At 40.8% G+C, this 18,521-nt stretch overlaps 1 protein-coding gene across 1 annotated transcript in view; it reads left to right on the plus strand.

The window, feature by feature from the left end:
• Nucleotides 1–16,230, plus strand: part of LOC102762764 (cytochrome P450 4V2) — an 18,612-nt gene extending 2,382 nt beyond the window's left edge. The window contains exons 2-7 of the mRNA XM_015563135.1: nt 3,665–3,777; nt 5,169–5,254; nt 5,936–6,160; nt 8,077–8,272; nt 10,208–10,393; nt 15,998–16,230. Of these exons, the coding sequence (XP_015418621.1) occupies nt 3,665–3,777; nt 5,169–5,254; nt 5,936–6,160; nt 8,077–8,272; nt 10,208–10,393; nt 15,998–16,198 (1,007 nt within the window). The 3' untranslated portion in view covers nt 16,199–16,230. The remainder of the gene's footprint in view (nt 1–3,664; nt 3,778–5,168; nt 5,255–5,935; nt 6,161–8,076; nt 8,273–10,207; nt 10,394–15,997) is intronic.
• Nucleotides 16,231–18,521: the final 2,291 nt, after the last annotated feature.

The raw sequence follows: 18,521 nt of genomic DNA on the forward strand, positions 1-18,521 counted from the left end.
CTTTTCATAGCAATTTAGCCAACAGTTTGACTGGAAGGCATTTTGAATCGGCGTGATGTAATGGTGAAGATGACACATTGTGTGTCTGGGTGCCTTGGGGACTAAGCCGGGCCTATATTTACCAGCGCTGTGATATTGTGCAACTATTTAGCTGGGCACAACTTCCTCAGTTGTTCACTAACTTCTGTAATAGTGTTTCTCATCTGACTGTGGTGAGGCATAAAAGACATAAGGCATGGATAACCTTTAGTTCTGGTCTGATGTTTAATTACCTTCCACAGCAAATAAATATGACAGAATGAATGTCAGCCATTTTAGAAGATTCATTATTAGGTTTTGAGGGGCCCAGATGTGCAAACGCTTTAAACAGTTACTACTGTTTATTCAGTATCACAGGCAATGGACATCCCTGCGCTTTAGCCTGCCTTCCGCTGCACTTTGAGCAGCTTGCCCTGAAGCCCAGGGGTGGGGGAAGCTGAGGGATAGGAGAAGGAGCAGGGAGAGGTGGGTATGTGAACATTTCTTGGTGCTGAAAAAGAGCTGCAAAGTTTAATAGTTGTTTTTTATGCCATGTCAGTCTGTCCGTGGGGCCCAAATTCCCTTGTTAAACAACCTGTCAAAATCTCAGGTGCCATTCATATTAGTAGCCTCAGTGCTGTGGGCATTAGTCCTGCTGCTGTCATGGGGGTATTCCCTCTGCCTAGAAGAAGCCTGGGTACCACATGCCTCCCAGCTAGTCTGCTCTCCTTATCCCTCCCTCCCTGGATTTTGCCAGCACTTTTAGGAGATTGCCTCATTTCCAACCTAATTAGAAAGCCAGTCCTCCCGTGACCTCATGTTGTTTGACTTCTGCTCATTGTAACAATTGCCAGGTCTTTTCTCTGAGGCCTGGGCCCTGTACCCCAATCCTTTAGTCACTGTGTTCCCCCACCCCACCCAACCCTCACCTCTGGGTTGCACTCACCAATTTAGTGTTTCCTGACCTGACCCAGAGTTTTGTCATGTTTGACCTTTCTGAATGCTGGGCTGCATTCCCCAGATGGGGCCTCCGGGATTTCAATACAGAAAGTGTTAACTCCCAAACTTTCCTCCCTACTTCAATGTTGTTGGGATTACTGGTCACCATTTCCCCACACCCACTATAAGGACGAGCCATAAAGCAGGATCAGGGCCCCTCTCACTAGCTGCATTTAATTCCACCCCCAGAAGCTTCCTGTATCCTTGGAATAGGAATACCAATTTCTTCACAGACCCCCACACACCTCAGTGTTATTGTCCTAAAATATAACTGTGGTTCTAGTACTCATCAGGAACTTTCAGTTATTGACTAGAGACTATAAAAGAAAATCCAACTTTTTTAACCTTCCAGCACTCCAAGCTCATCTATCAATGTTTTCATCCCCATCCTGTGCTTTGGCTAAACCTATAGTCAATTTTCAGACCTCCCTGCCTCTACTCTGCTATGTCTGCTGCTTTGTTTACCCTAACTTCCTTTTTCTTCCTATAAAAAGCCAACTCATTCTTTTATGCTCAAATACCATCTCTTTCTTGGAATTTCTTCAATCCTTTCAATGAAAGTCGATAACTCCTCAGACTTAACCTTCTAATTTAACACCCATTTCATCTGATCTGATACTGTGATTAGTACCACAGTGACCATCTCCTCAGACTATAAATTCCTTGAGAGTAGGGATCTGGTCCTTTGGCGGTACATGTTCCTTGCTTGTGGAATCCATGACTTAAATCAAAATCTCACCTGGCATACAGTATTTGTTCTTCCTTGTGCTATGTTCTTCAATATTAATTTTTTTCTAATCTGTGATCTTTATCAGTCTTTCCATACACATCAAGACCTTGACCCATTTTCTGAGACAGGTATTTTGTAGAATCACTCTCAGTTTGGATTTGTCTGTTGTTTTATCAGAGTTTCATTGAGGTTATGCATTTTTGGCAAGAACACCATATGTGATGTTGAAAGCTTTCCCTCTAAGTTCAGGAAGACAAGGATGCTCACTCTCACCACTTTATTCAACATAGTATTATAGGTCCCAGTCAGAACATTTAGGCAAGAAAAAGAATGCAGACAACATGATTGTTCATATGGAAAACCCTAGATACTCCCCATCATTTTTTGTGCACTTCCTTATTTTCTGGTACCATAATATATTCCACTCTTCTGGTATTTTTCTCTGCCTTGGCCCTAAAATCAATGACTTCTCTAAGGAGAATTGGTTTATTTTATTGTAGGACAGTATTTAGAAATACTGAGATCTGGTGCCCGTACTAGAAATGGAAGCCAACCCGAGAAGTTATCAGAAATCTTGTTCAGAATATCACAGAAGACTTTGCAGAAAAATCACATTTAAGATGACACTTGAAGAATAAGTAAGTGTATTTAGACAAAAAGCAGTAGGAATAAGATTTTCCTACAAAGAGAAGAGGTTCTATAGAGGCCCTGAGACATTTGAGAAGTTGAAGGATTAGTAAAACAGAAGAGTTAAAAAATTTTTTTTTCGTGAGCTCACATTGGTTAATAACATTATCTAAATTTGAGGTATACAATAGTATAATTTGATGTCTGCATACTCTTTTGGGTGCTCACAACCAAAAGTCTAGTTTCCATCTGTGATCATTTGTTTAACCCTACTTACCTACTTTGCCCTCTCTCCATTCTCCTTCTCCTCTGTAACCACTGTTCTGTTGTCTGTATCCTTAAATTTGTTTTTATTTTGTTATATTTGTTCATTTGTACCTTTTTGGTATTGTATTTTACACATGAGTTAAATCAGACAGTTTTTGTCCTTGTCTGTCTGACTTATTTCCCTTAGCATAAAACCCTTAAGATCCATTCATGTTATCACAAATGACAATGATTTATCTTTTAAGTAATTATATTCTTTATTGATTTCAGAGTGGAAGGGACTAGGAGAGAGAGAGAAACATCAGTGATGAGAGAAAATCATTGATTGGCTGCCTTCTGCATGCCCCACACTGGGGTTGGGCCTGTAACCCGGGCATATGTCCTGACCAGGCCAATGCTCAACTACAGAGCCATGCCAGCTGGGCCAATATTATCACATCTTCTTTATCCATTCATCCATTGATGGACACCTAAGGTCGCTTCCATATCCTGGCTATTGTGAGTAATGCTGCAGTTAACATTGGGGTGCATATATCTTTTTGAATTAGTGTTTTCATGTTCTTCAGATAAATACCCAGAAGAGGAATTCCTGGATCATATCGTAGCTCTATTCTCAATTTGCTGAGGAACTTCGATGCTGTTTTAGAGAGGGTGAAAGGGAAGCATCTGCCTACCAGGGCTGGAGAGTTGGGACAGGTTTCCCTTTCTACAGAAGAGTAGCCTGTGCAGGTCAGGAGAAACTGAACAACCTCGGTGTTCTTGGGGAAGGCATGTCATAAGGTCACCACAAACATCCACAGTGCTTGGCATTTCTCAGTTAACCAGGTTGTTAATATATATCATTCATAATTCAATTAGCCTCATAATTCATTCATTAGATAGTTAGTAAGGACAACTGTGTGGTTTAGCTTCATGATGTGAAAGATCTGCGTGATACTGAGTGAGTTGCCCAAAGTAAAAAGAGTAAAAATCCTAAAAGAGACACAGTAAAGAACTCATTTAAAATTAAATATTTTCTCCTAGAGTTTTTCCAGCAGGTGATTTACTACACCGAAAGCAACAGACATGTGCCAATGATAAAAATCTGGCTTGGCACAGTACCAGTAATAGTCATGTATAAAGCCGAAATTATAGAGGTGAGTTGATTGTGATTATGATCAATGTTTCACTGTTTATTTGATGGTATGAGAATCTCATCAGAATAAACAACAAATATATATCCTTATATTTAATTGAATTCAATACAATGAGGATTCCATTAAATATCTAAGCTGTGAAGGTGCCGTTTAATGCTTTCCAGATATAGTCTAAGATCTGGGAAGAGTAGCAGCTTCTACATATCTATACACATATGGTAGCAAGTAATATATTTGTCCTCCATTTTTGGGAAATCATCAGTTGAGCAGAACCATAAATAGATTTTTCTACAAATGAGCTCATATCATCTGACAGGCACTGTTTTAAGATTACAAAAATAAAAGACTAATAAAATATATGTGTTTACCTTAAGATGCTTAGAGTAACCAATATACCTTTATTATTTCAAATTAATTTTTTTGAAGAGAACACTAATCTTATATTGATGGGGAAGATGTTGTTAATTCATGCTATTAAAATTATCCCTAAAAATTGTTTTCCTTTCTTTTACTTATTATCATGACTTTGGGGGTATTATCTTTTGCTTTGATGACAAAGGATTTGGGAAAAGAAGTAAAAATGGGATAAACAGACCTTCTCTTCATGGAGCAAAATTCACAGCAAAATTTCCTAGGGTTGTTGTGGTTGGATACATATTTCTTACTCATTGTGTAAAACTCTTAGAGTGTCTCTGGTACCACACTGCCCAATGTACTGGTCCAGAGGAAATAGCGTGAGGGCCACATGTGGGATTTCAGCCATTGCTGGCCTAGTATCAGTGGGCTTAGTACATGTGGATAGAGATCTGTCCAAAGTAGGGAACTGCAGCAGGATCCTGAGAAGCATTTTTTGCATATGCTCATCCCTTCTGCTTTACTTTGGCTCCAGGCAAACTAATTATACCCATGGTTCCCAATGCTACTTATATCCTGAGACATTCAAATGTGTACCTAGTATAAGCCTCAATCCTGAGCTTCATACCTGCTTTCAGACTATGGCAACTTGAATGCCTCCAAATCAACATACCTAATCATGAACTTGTGATTTCCATCTCCCTAAATGTGCTCATCCTTTGCTTCAACCACCTCTCTTCCCTCACTCCTACCCTCAGAATAAACAACTCCATGGCTCCTAATTCATATGGCAGGAGTCAGAATTATCTTGGACATTTTCTTTTTAGTCAACTACAGCTAGTCTCCAAGAGTGAGAGACACTCGTATGCTCCAAACTCTAATTGCATTTCTTTGAGTCATAGTAATGAAAATGAACCACCAAGAGGTAATGGTTATGAAATGTTACTTTAGAAAGTAGTTGTGTCCAGCCCAGTATTCTTATAATTAGGGTTGCGTTCATATCTCTATCTCTCATTATGATTTTCTCTCTTTCTAAGGTAATTTTAACTAGCTCAAAGCAAATTGACAAGTCTTATCTGTACAGGTTTGTAGAACCATGGCTTGGCCTAGGACTTCTTACCAGGTAAGTCAGTGTAAATCGGTAAAGCTGTCTTCTGCGTAACATATCAGGCATTGACACGAGGTAGTTTTCCTGTAGCAAGAATGTGCTGTCGGGTAGTAGGGAGAAGCTAAAAAGTTTGGGTGATAACGGGCCTCTGAGAGACAGGAACCCAGGGTGTAGAGTAATCTCTAGCCACGGTGTTCAATAAAGAAGTTTTGAGCAGGGAAATCTTGGAAATTCAACAAAAAAGGCAGTCATACTCAGAGAAGTGGAGCACAGTAACCTCAGTCCTTGAGCTGCCATCCAGCAACAGGACCCCATCAACTGAGAAAGAGGAAGCAGGACTTCGGTGGGGACTTTGGAGAATTTGAAGATGTTAGAGATCAAAGTAGAGTCATGGAGCTCCTGGATCTTCAGAGGGTTAAGGTTGGATAAAGGGGGGAAATTTCTAAGTTTTGGAAACTCAGAACTTAGAAGTCTAGAACAATTACTAAAATTTTGGTGAGAGCTTTTTTAAATATTGGTAATATAGAAGAATATCTAAAATATGCCCATCCTATAACTGTATATAAGTCTCCCCTTGACATTCTGACCAAAGCATTTGGGAATCTGTAGATTAAGAAGAATTTGTTGTCTTGACTATGCGTTACTTGCTTTGGATGTTGCTTTTCTCTTCTTTGTAACCATGTCTTGTATTTCTAGTACTGGAAACAAATGGCGCTCCAGGAGAAAAATGTTAACACCCACTTTCCATTTTACCATTCTGGAAGACTTCTTAGATGTCATGAATGAACAAGCCAACATATTGGTTAATAAGCTTGAAAAACATGTTGACGGAGAAAAATTTAACTGCTTTTTTTACATCACTCTTTGTGCCTTAGATATAATCTGTGGTACGTCTCATGGATTTGTTTCTAGAGCTATGGTGTAAACATACAATGGCCCAAATAGAAAATAACATTTCACTGGGAAGGCAAGTGAAGGGGTTAGAAAGGATTTTGGCTTCTTTGGGGCTGATCCTTCTGCTAAATTAGGCTCCAGAGAAGCAGTACCCACTGCCAGGGCTTCGAGCAGAGCCAACCTGCCAGGAAGGGCAGAGGGAAGAAGGAGCAGGAACAGGGAGTAGGAGAAACTAAAGGTGCAAGAGTGAAAGGGGGACAGGAACAATTCTATAATAGAAGAAATTATCTCTTCTTTGAAGTGTTTGCCACTAAAAAATAAACACAAGGCATGTGCATGAATTGAAAGTTTTAAGCTTTAAAAAATATCGCTAATATTTTTTGGTTTGTCTTGTACCTTTTTCATTGTTTCACCATCATTGTTTCATAATGAAATATTGTGCTAAAAATAAACCTAATCATTTATGCTTGTATTTTAACCATAGAGAATTTATTGTAGAAAGTATGGCACAGCCAGGCTATGGTATAATTTTAAATGATTATTTTATGATATATTGAGAAATTACATTATGATGATTAGTAATAAGATGAAGATAAAGACAATATTTTTAGCATGATAATCACTAGGTATAAAATATTTTTCCTTAAAAAAATCTTGTAGATATCATTTCAGAATGTTAGCTGTGATTATTGTTTTTGTTATGTGCTTCTCTTTCTTGCTTGAGTTCTTATTATTTATTTCTTCCCATATTTTCTGCACTGAGTATGTATTAATCATATTTACTTTCAAAAATTGAAATAATCATATTTACTTTGAAAAATTGCTTGAGATTATTCAAGTATTAAAGGCAGGGCCATGGTTTTATTTGAGGAATTCTGTCTTTAAGTCCACTGCCCATTTAATTCTAACACATATTAAATTACTAGAGGCCTGGTTCATGAAAATTGTGCACCTGGGGGCGTAGGGGTGTGGTTCTCTTGCCTGGATTGCAAGACAGCACAGGCCAGGCCAAAGGACACCACTGGTGCATGATCAGGGCCAGGGCGAGATGTGGGATGTTGGCCTGCCAGAAAGGGACCCCAGGAGAGCACCATGGCATGTCTGGCCCATCTTGCTCAGTCCCATTTGGCCGGACACCAGCAGCAAGCTAACCTACCAGTTGCAGTATCTGACCCTGTTGGTCAGGGCATGACATAGCAAGTGGTTGAGCAGCCGAAGTGTTATCATTAGCATATTACACTTTGATTGATTGAATGGCCGACTGCACAATGAGACACTCAACATGTAAGTCTTTTATTATATAGGATATAATCTGCCATTCATTACACAAGTTACTGACTAGTTTTATAGTGGTCCACAGTACAGAAAAACAGGGATACAAGCATTGAAACAAATAAGTATAAGTTTATAAACTATAATAATTGCCTAGAAAGAAAAAATAAAGTTGATATTCGAGAAGAAAACAGCAATAGGGCCCACAGATTGAGTGACCAGGATAGGCTATTCTGCAGAATTGGTGTGTAAGCTGCTCTCAAAGGAGATCATATCTAGGTCTCTCTGCTCCACCACTGGAAATGTTGAGGGAGGGACTCGGGATGATGTGACAGGGGGGCACTTTACTGGAGAAGAGTACGGCCAGAGGAGTGATCAAACAAATGTGTGGACATTAAGCAGGCAGATTTCAGCCCACCCAGTGTTATAAGAGCTACAGAGAGCTCAGGGAGGTCCGGAACTCTTCCTGGAGAAATAGAGGAGAGATCAGATGACCATTTAGTAAGGATGTTTTGCAATGCATTCTTCATTTTCTAAAGGACCCATTTAACTTTTAAGCTTCCTTAGATGTGTAATGACCTATGCCTTCATTTGAGCATAAAGCATAGAGCTCTAAGTAGCCACTAAGACAAATTATTATTGTTGCCACATATTACCCTCATTGAAATGAGGCACCAAATAGGTACTCAAGCAATGCACATTTTGATATATCAGCTGATACATTTACATCCTGTTTATAGGATGAGTGACTTGATACATCGAAGAATCAAGAAGATTTGGTTCTGGCATGACGTTTTGTACCTTTTGTTTAAAGATGGAAGGGACCACAGAAGGAACCTAAAGATCTTACATAATTTTACCACCAATGTAAGTCCTCATTTTTTTTATTGTGAACAAACCTACATAACATAAAATTTGTCATAATAGCCATTTTAAATGTACCATTCAGTGGCATTAGGGGCATTAACAATGTTGTGCACTGTCACTTTCTAGAACTTTTATAAGTGTATGACTCCTATGTTTGTTAACATACCCTGTCATTAATGTTCCCTACTGGCGGAGGTTAATCTACTGGAGGAGGTTGTCTATAAATAAATAATTACAAAATGTGATATGAGCTATGGTAGTTTATTAACAAACTGGGTGCTATGCTAAGGGAATAAAGACACAGGGATCTGTGTTATAAGAATATCTGAAAACTGTTTGGATTAGGCAATGGTTTTCAAAGACAAAGGGCATTTATAGCAGTGTCTCTAAACTGGAAAAGATAAAAATTAACTAAATATTACTATTTAATTTTTAGTGACAAGGAAATAGTAATGTTTTGGATATAGTCTGTGTTTGTGTTAAAATTATATATATATTAAAGGCAAACTTTAATTGAAAACATGTATTATAATTTAAATGTACAGATAAAAGTGGTCAGGTAATTATATTTATCCTTTGCTGTAAATTTTAGTTTAAAATATGATGGCATTGCTTCCTGACCATGAAGTACTGCCTCCACCAACAGATCAAGTTGTTAGAGTCCCTAGATGTTAGATGACTGACATGTTGGAGTGAGCTACCCTCAGTGGTGTATAGCATAATTGTCTGGCAGGAGGTGAATGGTAAACAGTTTGTATTTTATGGATCTAATTATACTTGTCTTCAAATTTCATGCATTAATATCAGTATCAATGATGAATGAATTCCAAATTGGATGATAATATAAAAAATTGCATACTGAGTGCCAGGCACTAGGGGTTCCACCAAGAAGCAAAGAGAGGACATGGTGCTTGTCTTTACGGAACTTGGGATCTGCTCATTCAAAGCAGAAGCAGGTTTGGACAACTGCCTGAAAGGAGGAGAAAGTTGAAATGTGTAACCAAATTAAGCTCAGGGGCTTTCATTCTTTTATGCATTCAAACATACGTGATGAACATTTTTAAAATGCCATGCAGTGTTCTAAATGTTAGAAAAATATCAATGAATAAAGACAAATTTTCTACTACATTGAAGTTGGAGGAGTAAGTCACTAAATAACAAATACGATGCCAGGTGGTAAGTGAAATGGAAAAAAGGTAAAGTAGGCTTAGGAAGAGAGTGAGTGCTAGGGACTAGGGTAGCAGTGACCCTGACAGTGTGACAATGGGCAGTGGAGATCTACAACTAGGGAGGAAGCTAGTCATGCTGGTTTCTGAGGCAAGAGCATTCTAGGCAGAAGGAGCGGCAAGCGTACAGGCTGATTCTTTTCTCCAATACAACACGTAATTAGAGTGATCTATAATTAATCTATTATTTAATGACTAGGGACACAGAGTGGGAGATTGTGAAAGACCCAGAACCAGTGTGACCTGGGACCCAGAGTCTAGTCCCACTGGTGCTGTGGGACACAGCATCAAGGCACCTCCTGGTGACCGGTCTTTGTCGTTATGGCTTTAGGACCATTGGGTTTTTATTCTACAGATTTTGTTCTCTCTACCACCCAACTTTTTGTCATGAGTTCTTTCAACTCGCTGGGCCCTATTCAGGAGACTACTACTCTATTCCCATGTTGGAAAGGCTGCAAAAATAGTCCTTAGAAATGATGTATTTGTCTGACATTATATTTGTTTTTAAAAATCTTATCAAATAATGCCCTAAAATGTTCACAAAAAGCTTTACTATATTTTCAAAAAACCTAATTTCCTGTTGAGTGAGACAGAACAGAAAAGGCTTAGAAAAAATCAGTTAAAGAAGCTAGCATATTTTCACAGGAAAATGGATTATTAGGCCATATCAAATTCCACACAAAAGCATGTGATCATTTCATTCATACAGGTCATCAATGAACGGGCCAATGAAATAAAGAGAGATGAAGAACGTAAAAGTGATGACAGAGGCACGACCCTCTCCAAGAGAAAACGCAAGGCTTTTCTCGACCTGCTTTTAAATGTGATGGATGATGAAGGGAACAAGCTAAGCTTTGAGGCTATTCAAGAAGAAGTGGACACTTTTATGTTTGAGGTATGTTGCGTTGTCATGTTAGACTCAGGTATCATCATTTAACAAATTACAGTTCCTGTTATATACAAGAAAATGATTTTTTCAAAATTAATATTGGGAGTTAAAAATGCTAAGGATGAAGAAATAGCCAGCACTAATAGTTAGACGTGTTAAAGCATTTAATAGTAAAATTAGAAATAACATGAAATAGCAAGAATTATTTGTAGCCACCTTTTAAATATTTTGGGATCTGTTCCCAATTTATTTTTAACTTAAAAAAATAATCAATTTATAGGAATTTTTTAAAAAAGTTTTTAACATTTTTAAAAAGCCTGATAACATTTTTCCTACCCTGTCTTCTAATTCACTGATGTGGTCCTCAGCCTCTTCAAGTCTGCTGTTGAAGCCTTCTATTATGTTCTTTATTGCAGCTAGGTCATTCCTCATTTCCTCTTGATTCCTTTTCATGTTGGTGACATTCTTATTCAGCTTCTTTAATTCTCATTGAGTTGTGTGTATTTATCATCCAGACATTTGAACATCCTTGTAACCATTACTCTGAATTCTTTCTCTGATAAGTTACTTGCATTTAATTTCCTTTCTGGTGATTCTTTTTTTCTTTCCTTTGGGATTGTTTTTATGTCTCCCCATTTTTTGCTGTAATGTTTTAATTGTTTCTATGTCTTAGATCCAACTGCTTTGCTACTCAGGTTGTTTTGGGGGTGGTGCAATGTAGTTGGTGATTTTTGGGACCCAGTGATGCAGTCTCTCAGTTCTCCTGAGCTTGGTGATCTAGTGGAGCCTCCTACTTGAGCTATTTGAGTTCTCTTGATGTAATTGCATCTTGAGTGTTAGTTTCTTAAATGTGGATGAAGTCTCGTCATGGATTGGCAAAGTGACTCACCCCCAGTTTCATTGTGGAAGCTCTTGTGGATGTGATTGTGGTTCTAGCTCTTGTGGAAAGGGTTGCCTGAGGTCTCACTGGTATGTGCTCACTATGAGTTCCCAGAGTGCATGGGCTTGGGATTATGTGGTCTTGGGGCCTGAGGCTCGGGTACTTTGACTTTGGCTGGTTTTGTGTGACTCTTGCTGGGGTAGCGTCACTCTGTAACTCACTTCGAGGGTCGTGGAGCCTGGGATGTTGTGGGGCGGCTGTACCGTAGTTTGTAGTTGAGGCACTAGGACTCTGGCCAAATTGATTTCCCTCTCTGAATCAAAGGGGGTTCAGGATCCAGCAGCTTGAGTTGTAGGAATCTCGGAGTCTATGGCTGAAACAATGTGACCTTGTCTGGGGAGGCGGATCCTCAGTAACTCACCAAGGTGTCCAGAGGTAGGCAGCCAGGAGGAGATGTCATGGATCCTGTTGAGGGAGCCGTGCGCCCTTGGTTGGAGGGGCACACGCCCAATGGCAGCTCACAGAGGGTCCCAGGAGCCATCTGCTGGGGCTGTGTGCTCGTGGGGCCCACAAGCCGGAGCTGCAAGATCATGGTGTGCTGCCAACCGGAGGAGCGAGAAGTCCCAGTTTCTGTTCTGGGTGCTGTGTGCCCATGGTTGTATATGTGTGCCCAGTGGCAGTTTACAGAGGCACCCAGGAGCTGTCAGCTAGGGTGGTGGCTCAGGGGGCCCATGTGCTGGAGCAGCACTACCATGGATACTGGATGCTGGCAGCCAGGTCATGCCTTGAGGTGGCTCAGAGAGGCACCCTGGAGCCACCTGCTGGGGGGGCAGACTCAGGGGACCTGTGTGCTGAAACCACATGATCACTGTCTCTGTGGGCAGGCATCTGGGAAGGGGGAAGTCGGAGTTTCTACTGCCAGGGCTGTGCGACCTTATTTGGATATGTGCACACCCAGTGGTGACTCACATAGGCACCAGAGAGCCATCTGCCAGGGCCGGGAACTCAGGATCCCCGTGCACTGAATTGATGTGATCTTGGTGTCCAGATGCTAGGAGCCAGGAAGCTGTAAGTCCCCCTTACTGTTACAGGAGCCATGCGCCCTTGGAGGTAGATGTCCTAGGGTCTGCAGGTCTGCGGACGAGGCAGCAGGTCTTTGGATGGTGTCGCTGCAGCGTTGCGGGCTGTGTTCAAGGTCAGTCTGGGTGGTGGTGCTGATGAGTTCCTAGAATAGGCCGCTCTCCCCTTCAAGATGGCACCACAGCCCAGGAAGTGCCCTCAGCAGTGGTAGGGGCTCCTTGTCTAGGAGAGCCTGGTCTGTCAGCTTCTCATACTCCTGCCGGATTTAACTGTCCCTCACTCAGGCACACACACACACTACACATGTCCACACACTCCCCTGTCAATTCCTTACTCACTCACACCCTCTCCCTCACCTCCATCCTGCCAGCCACCATCTTCCCAGCTCCTTCTAGTAGAGAATTTAACCAGTTTGTGATTCCAAGGAGCTTTCTGGTCTTTACATTAAAAAAAAAAAGACAAATTTAAAAATACATAGTATTATTGATTGTTTTTTAGGCAGATAGAGAAAGGGATAGGGAGAGAGAGATAGAAACATCAATGATGAGAGAGAATCACTGATTGGCTGCCTCCTGCATATGCCCTGAAGAGGAATTGAATCATAACCTCCTGATTCATAGGTCAACACTCAACCACTGAGCCACACAGGCTGGGTAAAAAAATGAATTTTTCGCAAAGATAATTTTACTAGTAACTACATTAAATATTATAAAGAGAAAAGCTCTTAACATGTGGCTTACCAAGTAAAGATTAAGAAATGGTTTTAACCCCTTCCCCGGCAGAAACGTGTATACTCGTTTTCACAAAATGTTCTTTTTCAGTCGTCGACGAGTATACTAAGAAAATATGGTAAAAAAAATATGGTTTATAGGAAGACGAGTTACAAACTGTTTTCATAACCAGCATCAAAAATACTATATAGAACCAAAATAAAAAAATTAGTCTGAAAAAGAAACGTTTTTAACAAAAAAATTGTTGGGGAAGGGGTTAAAAGGCAGCACGTGGAATATCCTGGAAATAGAAGAACGGGAAAACCATCAGTTTTCAATGGCGGACTGCATGCATTGTGTTTGCTCTGCCTGCAGCCACCTGGGTGCAGTGCCTCCCCAGGGTGGAAGCTCTGCGCCCTGTAGAAGGAAGCAAGTGGTGTGAAGGGTCCACATACCTGACTTCTCTCAGGTCTGTGCTGACTGGCCAGAGGAGACAGGCCCAGTCATTGCAGATCTCTGCCATAGTCCCCTGTGTGGAAAATGGAAAGATGGGCTGTATCAGTAGTTTTAAATGGCTATTTTAAGCAGATGACTTTATAGAAAAGAAACATTATGCCGAAAATGGACATCTAATTCACTAAAAAGTGGGCTGTGGGGTCAAATCCCAGCTCTGACCTATACTAGAAGTGTGACCTCGGGCCCCTCCTCGCCCTTTCGGGACTTCTGTGTCCTCGCTGTTATAGCATGGGCCTCACAGAACAGCTCTGAGGACTAGGTGCATAGTTTTCTAATGTGCACCAACCATCATGCCCGGCACATTCTTCTGCAACAGATATTGGCTGGTATCTGATGTTAAAGTGGTCCCGTCACCCACACATGCATACACACATTCACATGTGCACTTACACACACACTCACACCTGCACATACACATCCATTTCCCACCAGTAAGCTCTCACTTCCACACACACAAAAAAAAACCAAACTAACGATCTCTTTCTTGCAGCTCTAACATTCTTTGAAGTTCTAATTTTTCCCTTCTACCCATGAAATAGAGGACATAGCATGTATAACTACAATATTCTGACCTCCTCCGTAAGAGGATTCAGGCTGTTGATGCCAGGCCTTTTATTTTATTTTTTTACTTTTAAATTTCATTTTATTTATTTTTAAAATCTTTATTGTTACAAGTATTACATTTGTCCCCTGTTTTCCCCCTATAACCCTTTATGGCCAGCTCCTGCCCCCCACCCCAGGCCTTCACCTCCTTACTGTCTGTGTCCATGGGTTATGCATATAGGCATACAAGTGCTTTGGTTGATCTCTTCCCACCCACTCCCACACCCACCCCCTCCTTCCCTCTGAGATGGAACAATCTGTTCCATGCTTCTATGTCTGTGCCAGGCCTTTTAAGCTCCTGGTCTGGCGGATTCTTGCCCTGCGCAGTTCCGCCAATGCTCTTGCTGGCTCTGTGCTTTGTGTTTTCTGCCTTTAGGTCGCAGAAAAAAATAAAACAGTAACTTCATTTTTAAATTCAAGAGAAGCTATCAGAATTGTTTAGCAAGAGCACATCCTCTATGACTTTGCTAAACAACTGAGTGACATGGGCCAGCTTTTGTCGGGACTTCAGGTCATTTCTATAAAGAAATTGCAAGTATGAGAAAATACAATCATGCCAACATCAGAAAATTGCAGAAAAGTCCTCAACAATTCCACTTAGGAGCTAAAATAAGCCTTTCAGAGACTTCTGCCCAGGAGATGAAATATTATAATGGTCACTTGGGTTGCATAGGGTAAATGGACCTGTAAGAGTTTTAATAGTATCTTTCATTTTTCAAATACATTTTTTTTCTGAAGAAATTACCATTTTGCATGTGGATGTCCCAATAAGATGAGGACAGTAAATAAGAGGCTGATGCCTAAAGACCCTAAACGAAGAGAGAATAATGTCATCCAAGGTGTCATCATCAGTATTGGAGCTGGACTCTCCTCACCCCGGATCCCCCATGCTCCCCCAGGTGAAGAGTGTGGACTCTGCTTTGCCATCAGAAACTCTGAGCATCCTATTCTTGCCTCCACCTCCTGTGAAGCTGTCAGGCCCTGGGAAAGCTACTGACCATCTTTTGGGGACTCAGTTTGTCATCTCTAAAATGTGAATAACAGTATCAATAATCCCATGGGGATTTTTAAAATATATATATTTTTATTGATTTCAGAGAAATGTGTTTTTATTGAAGGGAGAGGAAGAGACAGCAACATCATTGATGAGAGAGAATCATTGATTGGCTGCCTCTTGCATGCCCCCTACTGGGGATCGATCCCACAACCCCAGCATGTGTCGTGACCAGGAATCCAACCATGACCTTCTGGTTCATAGGCTGATGCTCAAGCACTGAACCAGGCCTGCTGGGCTCCCATGGATGTTTTGTGAAGAATAATTGAATTCGTTTCTACAAAATGTTTGGAATTTTGCCTCAAACTCGTCAAGGTTTAAATGGGGCAATTCATCATATTGCTGTTGTGGAGACTATTGCTCAATACCAGCCATGTGCTCCCTGGTGTCCGAGTAAAGCTGACCGTACAAATGGGGGACAGTGGAGAAGTGCAGATCTGGCCACTTGGCTCAGGAAAGTCACACTTTCATTCCCTCAAAAACAGTCCAGCGCACGGAGTTCCCTAGGAATGCCTCCTGTTAGCCCAGCCCAGCCACTCTCACCAAGTATGTGACTCTGTCATATTGAATGTCCCTGTACCCAGAGGCATCCCCTTTGAAGGGTTTGTTTCATTGGTTTGTTCCCCACAGAGGTAACATACTGTATAAAATTAACTTGTTCTGTCCGGGGTCACATCACAGCTGTCAAATCCAGGGCCAATTCAAAATCTCTAAACTTCTCAATAGAACTCTGCTTTCTATGCTTTTTTTTTCTCTTACATTTGTAGGGCCATGACACAACTGCAGCTGGAATGAACTGGGCCTTGTACCTATTGGGTTGCCATCCAGAAGTCCAGAAAAAATTAGGCAATGAACTGGATGAAGTGTTTGGTATGTATGGCCCCTTCACTACTTACACGGAAGGTCCCAAATCACTGAAACAAATGGCATTCTTGCTCATTAAGAATGTGCAGTCGGGCCTGTTCTAAAGACACTGTAATAAGCAGAAAGGCTGCCATATGGGACCTTCCAGGCCTAATGTCCTTTGCAAGACCTTATCCATTTGTTTTTGGTCCTTTGCTGATTGCTTGGCATGTGACTGCACTGGGCCAAATGCTGGGGCTACACAGATAAATGTCACTGTCTTCAAGGACCTCGCTGATTCATGGGTGAAAGTATCAAGTCATGGCTGTGTGCTGAGGAGATATGAGGAAGGGGCTAGCAGAGAGCAGAGAGGAGAGGTGAAGCTGGTTAGCCGGGTCAAGGAGAGCTGTTTCATATAGGATTTCTGTGGGTTAAGCTGATGGGATATACATTTCTTTTGTACAGTCAGTAACCCATAGGTAAGGAGTCCTAGGCTGATGCCTGTAGGGATGTTGTGAGAATTCCGGGCTTGCTCTTTTCTCTCTCTGTCATTTTCATCATCGTGGATTTTGTTTTCTCAATTGTTGTTCTAGGTCTCATGTTTATCTCTAAGGCAAGAAGGGAGGAGGTGATGAAGGATAATATTAGTCTCCTTTGACTGCTCTTAGGCTCAAATACTGATTTTATTTTAAACACCTTTCTTTAATTTCCAGACTAAATTTATTTACTTACAGTTCTGGACACCAGAAGGCCCAGATCAGTATCTGAGTTAAATCAATGTGTTGGCAGGGCTGCACTTTTAGGAAGCCTGAGGAGAGAATCCATTCCTTCTGGTGACTGCCAACATATCTTGGCTTATGGCCACGTCATTCAAATCTCTGTCTCCATCTTCATATAACTTTCTCTTTCGTGGGTGTGTGTCAAATCTCCCTCTGCTCTCTCTTATCATAACATTTGTGATGGCATTCATGGCCCACCTGGAGAATCCACGATCATCTCTCCATTTTAAGATCCTTGATAAAATCTTCAAAAGCACCTTTTCCCCCAAAAAGTAATATTTAAATGTTCTAAGGATTAGGACCTGATATATTTGTGGGTCATAATCAGCCTACCACAAAGGAACTGTGCAATGTGCCTCAACTTAATCCTTTGTTTAATCAGATTAATCAGATGTCTTATGGCTGCCAATGGCTGTGAAGAGAAAGGTAAAGGTTGGGTTGACCAAACAAGAAAGTGGTGTCTCATGAATTTTCCTAGTGCAAAGTGGGGAAGGAATGGTCCTGACTAGTGTGGCTCAGTGAACAGAGCGTCAGCCTTTGGACTGAAGGGTCCCGGGTTTGATTCCAGTCAAGGGCATGTACCTTGGTTGCGGGCACAGCCCCAGTGGGGGATGTGCAGGAGGCAGCTGATCGATGTTTCTTTGTCATCAATGTTTCTAACTCCCTATAGCTCGCCCTGAATCTCTGTAAAAAATCAATAACATATATTTTTTTAAAAAATGGGGAAGGAATAATAAAGGAAAAGAGGAGGAGGTGGAAGACATTCTAAAAAGAGAGGCTCCAGTTGCACAATGGCAGAGTGGAAAAGTTGGGAGATAATAGTAAGCATTGAAGGACAGGTGGAACTCAGATCATTTGTTAGAACCCATTGAGAGGTGAAGTTGGAAAAGGAATTTCATGTCCAGATGGTGTGAGGACTGGATTTTCATACCAAGTGGGAAGACTTTGTTTCATAGAATGGAGACTATCTAAACTTTTGGGCTCTGTTTCTGTCATTTCATTTTTCCTGTATCACTTCATATTTCTCTCAGACTGCCTCTGGTGGGTAATTTGGGTATTCTAGAAACCCAACACATTCTTTTGGAATGTGTTCCCACATTTGTGTTTTTTACAATTTCTAGCCCAATGCAGGTGTCACAAATGCTTTTGGATCTCATTTTTACTAGAATTTTTATTCTTCTGCTCCTCATGCCTTATGCTAATTGTGCCTCACTCTCTTCTATCCCCAGTATTAGTTCTAAAACTTTTTTGAGCCACTGATCTTTGGATATTGAGATGTAAGTATTCATTCCTTTTTTTTTTTACTGAGGAAAATTTAGTTTCATTATAACAAGCAACTGGTACACTTTTAATGTTTAAAATTGAGCATTATCTTTTCTTTCCAGTGAAACAAACAAAATAAATAAATAAACAGGAACAAAATTACAGTAGAGAGTGATGGTTCCAAATAAGATTCTGCAAGTCCGCTATTCTCCCATTGAGTGGAAGGGCCTAAGCCGTTGTTAGAAGAGGATTTTATTTTAAAAGTATCATCATAAACTGCAAGAGAGTTCATTAAACATCACAATTAAACATACCAAAGGGGAAGCCTTGTTGTCAAAATGCCCATTAACTAACACAACATCTCATATCTACCCTTTGACCTTCTATAAACCCATTTATTTTTATT

Source organism: Myotis davidii, unplaced genomic scaffold (genome assembly GCF_000327345.1).
Source record: "Myotis davidii unplaced genomic scaffold, ASM32734v1 scaffold1332, whole genome shotgun sequence".
NCBI classification, from domain to species: domain Eukaryota; kingdom Metazoa; phylum Chordata; class Mammalia; order Chiroptera; family Vespertilionidae; genus Myotis; species Myotis davidii.